Source organism: Plasmodium fragile (genome assembly GCF_000956335.1).
Source record: "Plasmodium fragile strain nilgiri unplaced genomic scaffold supercont1.12, whole genome shotgun sequence".
NCBI lineage: Eukaryota > Apicomplexa > Aconoidasida > Haemosporida > Plasmodiidae > Plasmodium > Plasmodium fragile.
In genome coordinates, this window is record NW_012192592.1 from 412,260 (window position 1) to 421,725 (window position 9,466).

Sequence of the window (9,466 nt, forward strand, 5' to 3'; positions counted from 1 at the left end):
TTCACATTTTGCCTTTTTTTTTTTTTTTTTTTTTCCGTAACATATGTACATTTTTTTTTTTTTTTTTTTTTTTTTTTTTTTTTTTGATTTTTCCGAGCGTGGTTGTTACGCATGTTGCTGAGCGTTGGCCTTTTTTTTCATGTTTTACCATTTTTTTCTTTCCCATTTTCCGCTTTATCATTTTCCGTTGTACCGTTTTCCATTTTACCGTTTTTCCCCCTTGAACAGTGCAACTTGAAGGAGCATGTCCGGGGGATTTTCTGCAAAGGAGTCGACCAGGGGAAGCAGCAACAAACACAAACGTGAGAAAAAAATATAAATAATTCAATGCTTAATTAACCCCCTCCCGCCCGTGGGATGTTGTTCTCTCCCTTTTCCGATCAAACAAACCCTCGCCGCTACTGATTGGCGCGATGCCCACGATATGTCTGCCCACGCAGCAAAAACGAAAAAGGGAGTCACATATAATATTAAACAACGTGATATAAACAGGTTTAAAGCGAGGGGAAAAAAAAAAAAAAAAAAAACAGCAAATTACCACTGACATATGCTGAGGATGGTATTATGGTCTTCCCCACTTTTGAGTACCCGCAAGAAGTAAAACAATTTTAATCAAACGTCTTAAACATTTCCTCGAAACGGTCGCTTCTCATCTTCATTGTGTTGTAGGAGTTTCGCATTGTAAAGAAGGGGGGCGACCAAAAAAAATAGCTTTCGCTTTCGTGACAAAAGGACACACATATATATATGACTCATAACGGTGAAAGCACACGGAGAAGAGGCAACATATAAAGAACGTACCGATACACAATTAGTGTAGAGCTAAAGGGGAACGTGATCACCCATTTCAATATAACGCACAAATGGATAAAAAAAAAAAAAAAAAATTTTCCTTCCAAGGGTACTTCAAAAAATCGCCATCGTCCATCAGCAATGAGGACACGGACAATCAAAATGACCACGTGGATGGCGACCACACGATTGAGAGGAACGAATCGGAGGTAGAATTCAGCAGCAGCCATGTAAGGACGCAGTTTTGTAAAAATCCCTTGGGGTTGGTGGCTTATTACCGCTGCACAGAGGGGAAGCATACCACTTTGGAGGATTCTTCCGGGTGCCACAGGCCTGCGTCTATCCGCAACCACCGGGAAGAAGGTGCAGGTATGAAGCCTTCCTGAGGCGTCCACGTAGTGCATGCGTGTGTACGCGTGTACGTGCGTGCGTGTTTGTTCGTTTGTATGAGTCGGTACGCCTTTTTATGTGAGCTTATTCATGTTGTCCCCCTTCATGTCGCCGCTAAACTCGTGGAACCCCCCCCACTTGCAGACTCCCCGTGGATGTTCAAGCTCAAAAACAAGGAGTTAGTCGACCTGGAAAACAAGAGGGGAGAAAAGGCCAAGGCAAACTACTGTCTGAAGCTAAGTGGAAAATCAAAGTGCTACCTCAAAGTGGAGTCAGACAACTGTTTAGAACTCCTAGGAGGAAACTACTGCACCAATGAAAGAGCCATAAAAATAAAAAAAGAAATTTCAAAAAAATTATGCAACGAAAACAATGAAGGATTTACCTTCGAAATGTGGATTGGAATAAAAGAAGACAAACTTATTATGGAAGAAGAGGAGAAAACAAAAAAAAAAAAAAAAAAAAAAAAAAAAAAAAAAAAAAAAAAAAAATATATACATTTGTTTAATACAAAAAGGGAAAGAAGAAAAGTACCAATGGAGTGTACATCTAGTGATAGAAAATGAAGAATGTTATTTCCTTATCGATTTTAAGAATGAGAAATTCCGATTTGATTCTTTTCCACTGGCACATTTAAAAACAAAAAAAATAAATGACTACTATTGGACCCACGTTTCTATTATCTTTAACCTAACCATAGACCTCATTTATGTGATTCTAACTGGAGAGAGTAATTACTTTTTACGTACGTGTAAAAATAAGTACGCCATTTTTTATAGCAGTGTGTTTTATCCTACTAACTTTTTTATTGACACTCCATTGACCTTGCCTCTTTACCTGGGGGCCAAACCGTACACTGAGTTTGGAGACTCGGATGGGAGTGATGACATGGAGGAAGAGGAAAATATTTTCACAAGAGAAACGAAGAGCGAAAAGAGGAGATCTTCTAAGAGTAACAAGAGTCATAAAGGGAATAGCGAATTTATATCCTTCCTCGTAACTGAAATAAGGTTGTTTGCTTTAAGTAGGTCAGCCGATTTGGTAGTTAAAGAAAGCAAAGCGGTGTTAGACTGTGCTTGGCTTGATGGTACCAGTGATAAATCTACAACCGGCAGGGCAGAGCAGCAGGAGGAGGCACTAAATGGATTCAAGCAACATAGCGGTCGCGGTGGCCGAAGTAGCCTACGAGATGAGGAAGATGCAAACAGCACAAAGAAGCATGCCGGGAAGGGAAAGAGTGATAACCAATGGGGCAAACTGAGCAGCGATGACGGAGGAGGTGAATATGCCGCCTTGTCTAGTGGGGTCCGGGGGAAAGGCGCCGCAGGAGAAGGGGACGACATAAAGAACAGGTGGAATGAATTCAACAACGAGATTGAGAAGATGAGGGAGAAGTTCCACAGATTTAGCGACGAGATGAAGGGGGGCAGCGATGGGAGAAGCGCCCACGGCAAAGATGTTAGCAATGCGAATGGTGCCAGCACCCCCTCGCTGCGCCCGCGCAGTGGGCACACCTCACAGGAGGACTTCTTCAAATTCGAATCGGAAGAAGAGCAGAACGATTGTGCAAAGGACGATTTTTTTTTCAACCTGGACAAGAAAAACACCCAAAAGGGGAATGCCCCCACCAGTGAGGACATATTTGCAAAAAAAAAAAAAAGTGATATGAACAAGGAAAACAAAGACAAGTCCCATTCAAATAAATCTGCTCAGTTAAACACAACAGGGGGGAAGGACTATTCTGCATTTTATTTTAACTTCTCTGATGACAGTGCGGAGAAGAGGGAGGAGGAGGAGAAGGAGAAGGAAGCCCAATTGAATGCTAACAAGTTAGATGCACCAGAAGAAAGTGACGAGGAGGATCAAACAGGACAGGTGAACAAACCCTCCTTAGAAGGAGAAGAAACTCCATCAGGAAAAAAAAAACATACCCATTCTGTTGATAAGAAAAATGCCCAAAATGGAGGAAAGAGCCCTACGAAAAAGTACCTGAACAGTAATGTGATGGGGAAAAATGGAAATGAACCGGGAGAAGCTAGCGATTATAAAGAGGAAGCAGATGTGAACATACTGCTGAACGAACTAAAGGATAAATTTGAAAAAGAATTTATGACCATAATGGTAGATAAACTGGGGCACAAGTTGGATCTGAACAAAAAAGACAAGGAAAAATTATTTTCAAATTTTAAATTAAATGCAAGTAAAGAAAAGGAGGAAGTTGATTCAGGGTGCATTAGGGAAAAGTATGTTGCATTACAAAAGGTAAAAGAGGACCGACAAAAAAATAAAGTACATGAAGAAATAAAAGAGGAGTTAAAAAAGGTCAAGGAGCAATCCATTGTGGAAAAAAATTTAAATTGTTACATTAAGGATAATCAGTTATTGAATGAATATTATATAAAGAAGTACGCTTATGGTGGAGAGCAGATTGGAGACAACGAGAATGGAGAAAGCTTTCCTCACGACACATGGGCGTATGAAAAGAAAATGATGGGAAGGGGTGCAACGGGTGCAATGAGTAACTCCAATTCGGTTAGGGAAGAATCGCACACCTCCGACAGAAGTCACTCCATTGTGAATTTGCAATATCAGGACGGAAGCCACGTCTTCGCAGAGGGGGGGGAGGAGGAGCAGGAGCAGGAGGACGGAAGCAGATCCAGCAGCAGTGACGAGCTAACTGAACAAATGGGCGCAAACAGAAATGCGTACTGGCACACAGGGGAAGGGGATCATCACCCCAAAGAACGCATCGAGCAGGAGGAGAAAAAGTCTGACATCAGCGACTTCACCTTTATGAAAAGCAGCAGTGGGCGTGGTGGTGATGGTGGTGCCATGCTCGGTAGTAACGACCCTACCCGCCCTCCACTACTAACACCACCGGAAGAGCTGCGAATGGTCCCTTCGAACGACACAGACTTGTTACTTGAGGAAGGAGAAAACGAAAAGAAAAGCATCTCGAGCCTCCTTCTGAGCGAAGAACAATCAAATGAAGGTGAAAATAAAATTAACCAAGCAATAAAAACAGGAAAATATTTTTACCAATTTATATGTCCACTGACCCCCTATGAATTATTTCTCTTAACGAGGTTTCACAAAAAAGGAATAAATGAAGAGCTTAAGGAATTCAGAAATAAAAAGTACCTGTCGTGTGAAAAGCAAGTCATGCCAACAGCAGCAATTTGTAGAACCCCCCTCAACGTGGCCTACATCAAATACAAAATAAAGATTATGAAGTCCATGTTGAAGAGTAGCCGAAGGTATATTCACGAGAAAAAATTCAAAAAGGGGCTAAAGGTTTGTATAAAAAATGGAGAGTACATTAAAAATTTTGTTAGCAGTTATTGTGTATTGAAAAGGAAAGGGGTGAATGGAAACTCCTCCTCCACTCCTCCCTCGATGAACACATCCCAAGCAGATGAAAACCCATACCAGTATTCTGATTTGTATTTGAATGTGGACAATGCATATATCACCATGGACGAGTTAAAAAATATTTTAAAGGCAAACGTGAGAAATATAATTATATGTAAACTGTTTATTTTGATGAAGGAATATAAAAAGTACAAGTACATTGAAAATTCTTCTCTCATTTTAGCTCTGCAGTCTGTCCTGTGCCGAATTGTAACAAGTTATACCCTGTTAAGAAAAATTTTAATCAAATTCATCTTGTACCTTTTTCTAAGGGGTTGTCTGAGTTGTGTAGAATCCATGTGTAACTTTCTCTTCCTCATGTACCCCAAAGAACGAAACCACCCGCTTGTTGCAAAAGTTTATGCCCTCTGCAAGAACTCCTTTTTAATGTACTCCACCTGTTACAAGAGCAACAAGTACGCCATGATTAATAATTACGATTTGAACTTTGAGCAGTGTGTGGAATCTTTTTCACCAGAGTGGGGCTACTACATCTACACGACTAGCAATTTCAACATCTTCTGCTCCAGTGTAAAGTTTAATGGGTTCTTGAAAAGGGGCACGGACTTCTCCGCCGTCGAGGAGAACCAGCAGCATGAGCATGGACCGCAGCAGCAGGAGGTGAAGGCCATATGCGGCCTCGATGTGGGTGAACCGCTCGACGGCGCACTGTCCCATGTAGACGCAGCGCCCAGCGGAGAACCCACCAACCTGCCCGAGGAAGAACTCCCGATTGAACCCACAAACGAAGGTCACCTCGTCACAGTCGATGTAGGCACAGATGTAGAAAGTAAAAACAAAAAAGGGTCCATGAAAAACGATTTGTACACATACCTCACCAATTATGAAAAAAAAAAAAGGAGTTACTACATCATTGATGATAACATGAAGCGAATCGAATTTACCAGAAAAGAAACGAATCACAACTTGGAAACTTTTCTGCAGATGGAAAACCCAAATGGTAATTCAACAGAACAGACCAAGAAGGAACAGTTAGATCGACTGATGAGACAAGTGAATCGTGACGTTTGTTTAAATTCTTCTGGCTCCTGCACAAATGCTAATTTTTTGGGGCATTGTCCCCACTGTAAGCATGCCTTTAACTTTTTCACGCGGTCGTGCAAGGTGTGCCAGCGGTACGTGCACGTGTGCTACTACCTGCTCATTCACTGTACCTACAAGTACCACTGCGAGTTGTGTGACGCCACTTACTCGGAGAAGGTAAGCCCCACCATGCCCACGTACGGACGCGTACACACACGTACAAACGTTTACAAGCTCGTACAAGCACGCAGCAACACGTAGCAACACGTAGAGAGACACTTGTGTGCACCCCCCTCATTGACCTCCCTTTTTTTTTTCCCCTCCCCTCCCTGCAGTGCCTGGAAAAGTTCTCAAAGGGATTCACCTGCTTCTACTGCGGACTGTTTTTCATCCGGAAGTGAATCAAAGTCAACCCTGTGGGAGGAACAACCCCCCACTAACCAGATTTGTCCCCATCTTGGGCTCTTTCAATGTTCATTAATTCGCCCCTCCCCCATGTTCTTTCTATTTTTTCGTGTCCCTTGTGAGGAGCGAAACATTTGTCACGTGCAGTGAGCTTTCTTCTGTAGACTCCCGTGTGCATTTCTTGTTCTTTTTTTTTTTTTTTAATTAAGAAATTTTTAACGAGTTTTTTTTTTTTTTTTTTTTTTTTTTTTTTTTTTTTTTAATTAAAAAATTTTTAACGAGTTTTTTTTTTTTTTTTTTTTTTTCTTTTCTTCTTCTAATGCATCCCTGACAAACACACGGAAAAAACAAACAAAGCGGACAAAAAAAGGAGAAAAAAAAAAAAAAAAGACCAACCGAACAGACAACGAACATATGAATTTAAAATCTTATATCCTAAAAACTGTCACCTATATAGAGAAAAGCACATATGGTGAAAATTTAATTTTACAAAAAAAAAAAAAAAAAAAAAAAAAAAATTCCAAAACCGCGTCACGTAAAAATAGACTTCTCATATTTTAAATATGAAGCACTATTTGCACGTGGGGAAAAGGAGGGATGCGACGGGTGTGTGTAGGGGGTCTCCTCCGCGGGGGCACAGGTGCACGACACAGCGCAGCATGACGCACATGCTAGTCTGCACACCCGCACGGACACAACGCCTCCAGACTTCAGAACAGGCTTGAAAAAAAAAAAAATTGGAATGCCTTTTTCTCCAGTAAAAACATGCACATATCACGCACATGAGGCACATTTCGGTCGGCGTGGGGAAAGAGAAAGGCACGTGCACAAAAAGGGGCAAAGCGGGGGACAATTAAAAAAAAAAAAATACACACATACAAGGCAGCAACACAACGTAGCAACACAACGTAGCAACACAACGTAGCGACACAACGTAGCGACACAACGTAGTGACACAAGGCAGCGGCACGACGCAGACGGCTGCAACACGCCATCCCTGATGGCATGACGTTAAACGGACGGCGGAACGGAAAACGGGCAAAAGGACAAATGTACAGAGAGGCACGGAAAAACTTCACAAAACGGTCCGGAAATTATTTCCCGAGCTATCAGCTCAAGTTAAATGAACGCTCTTCTCCATCATTAAAACGTCGTCCCTCTTGTGCATGGTTAAGCGGAATTTAAATTGAAAAGGGTGAATGTATAGGCTTTTATATATGTATATGTGTGTGTGTGTGTGTGTGTGTGGAGGTGGGGGTTGGGGGCATCTTTTGTGTGCTCGTGTGGTCACGAGTGTCTTATCGGCTTGCCCCCCCTTCCTCGCGCAGATCCTCTGCTTCTACTTCTTCCACTTCTTCTACTGATTCCATCTCAACTTCCACCATTGCTGCTTCTTTCCTTCCTCATATCATATTCTCATGTGCCACACTGACTCTCCAGCGCACTCCGTCCCCTGCGGGTCGATTCGCAACGCAGTGGAAGGGACACATCCAGCACAATATGTTGTTTCCGAACACCTGTAGAAGAGGAAAGGGGGGCCGGAGGGAGGAAGGCGTGTAGGTGAGTCGGCCCGAGCGTCAAGTGTGAACTAAAATGGCGCAAAAAGTGCGCGATAAATGCGAAGTAAACGCACACAACGCGCTGCGCGCAAACCTACCTGCTTGGCGTTGTCCTCGCATCCCACATTGTACATGTTGTAGTCCTGATTGTATATATCCATATTTTCAATTGTGGTGGAATTTCTGGAAATCAATTTCAAATGAAATTTGGTGAACGGCACTAAAGCGAAAATTAAAACGAATGTTAAGAATAACACAATAGAAGCATATGTATACTCCAGAGCCACAAAGGAAGACTTGTCGTGAAAACCATCGTCTATATATGCGTTTGCATTGTCAATGAAAATGTAATGGAACGTCTGGACTGCTACTATGAATAGACAAATTAAGCCATAAAATAAAAGCTGTATAAAAAATCTTCGATTGAAAAAACCCACACAGTTGTTAATCCATGGACAGTGGTGGTCCATGTTCAGTACACATCTGTTACACGCTGAGCAGTGGTGTGTGCGGTCGGGTTTCCACACGTTACAGATTTTGCAATATCGCCTTCTCTTCACGTCGTCGCCAATGTAGAAGCCCCAGTTGCGCGGGACTTTCCCGGGGTCCGTCGAGGCGCACTGCACAGAGGTGAAGGCATAAGTATGATTGGAAGCGGGGGCAATCATAAAGTAAACAAAAGTATTGGGAAGAAATAGGAAAAACAACGAAATGATAAGCCGAACAACATGTAAATGTGTGTGTAGGAAGGGGGAAGAAAAAAACGCGGCAACTAGCTGTGATGCCGAAATGCATGCACACACAGATCGAAGAAAAAAAAAAAAAAAAATTAAAATGGTGAAAAGGGTGAAAAACTTCAAAATTTTATGAACAGTTCAGAAAAAAAAAAAATGCACACACACACAACTGCAAGCCTTATCGCAGCCGCCTAACCGCACAATAGAACAATCACACTCACGCTCTACATGGGCTGTTTCAACGCGCCAACTGACTCTCTCTCTTGTTATAGAATTTTACTTTTATAAAACTTAGCAGAAACAAAAAAAAAAAGACGTGGAACAAGGCGGCTATTGTGAAGGAGCCACTCCTGTACGGGATGAACCAAGACCTCAGGACGATTCCCGTGTACCCTATGTATATGAAGGCTGCAAAGGGTGGAAAAAAATAGGGGAAAAAATAATAAAATATAAATAAATAAAATAACATCGAGGAGGCGATACGGGTACACACAACAACGGGGCGACGACAAGCGATCAATATAACGCCGCTACACCGCTATACCGACACAGTGCCGCCTGCATGCTGGCGCGTTCTTACTTAGTATGAAGAAGACGATAAATATGAATATGGAACCACCTTTCTTTTTTTCTGTTTGTCCTTGCGAAGGCTGCATGTATTTAGGTCTCATTTTTTATGGGGATAGCTTTCTCTTCCAGATGTGTACATTTAAGCATTTGCTTGCACAGAGGTACATGTACGTGAGCAAAAATACATGTGCATGTGCCTCTTCACAGACAGGGCGCATCAAACTGTGTGCTGGTGTTTTTCTCTCCTGTGCGAATTATCACTCGCGCGCGGCTGTCCTCATTTGATGTCGTCTTTAGGTGAAAATGTGTTAATCCTTCATTGCAAGCTGTACACACGCATACAAGTGTCTTCATGCGCACACGGACAAAACCTATGACATGCACATGTACTTGCACGCATAAGTACAAGCATATACATATATATATCTGTACTCCGTTATTTTGCAAAAATCAATGTTAGTTTTTACATTGTCGTGTTTTATAGTTCTACAAAAAAAAAAAAAAAAAAAATTGCACTTTCCTAATTTTTTATTTTTTTTTTTTTTTTTTTTTTTGTTA

At 41.8% G+C, this 9,466-nt stretch overlaps 2 protein-coding genes across 2 annotated transcripts; one reads left to right on the plus strand and one right to left on the minus strand.

Moving 5' to 3' along the window:
- Positions 1-863: 863 nt before the first annotated feature.
- Positions 864-6,038, plus strand: AK88_01455 (uncharacterized protein; the record flags this gene model as incomplete). Its single annotated transcript, XM_012479090.1, has 4 exons — positions 864-1,161; positions 1,327-1,576; positions 1,725-5,814; positions 5,973-6,038. The coding sequence occupies 4 exons, from the start codon at positions 864-866 to the stop codon at positions 6,036-6,038; spliced, it is 4,704 nt and encodes a 1,567-aa protein (XP_012334513.1).
- Positions 6,039-7,445: 1,407 nt separating this feature from the next.
- On the minus strand, positions 7,446-9,009 carry AK88_01456 (uncharacterized protein; the record flags this gene model as incomplete). Its single annotated transcript, XM_012479091.1, has 4 exons — positions 7,446-7,559; positions 7,700-8,221; positions 8,619-8,746; positions 8,919-9,009. The coding sequence occupies 4 exons, from the start codon at positions 9,007-9,009 to the stop codon at positions 7,446-7,448; spliced, it is 855 nt and encodes a 284-aa protein (XP_012334514.1).
- Between the last annotated feature and the right edge of the window lie 457 nt (positions 9,010-9,466).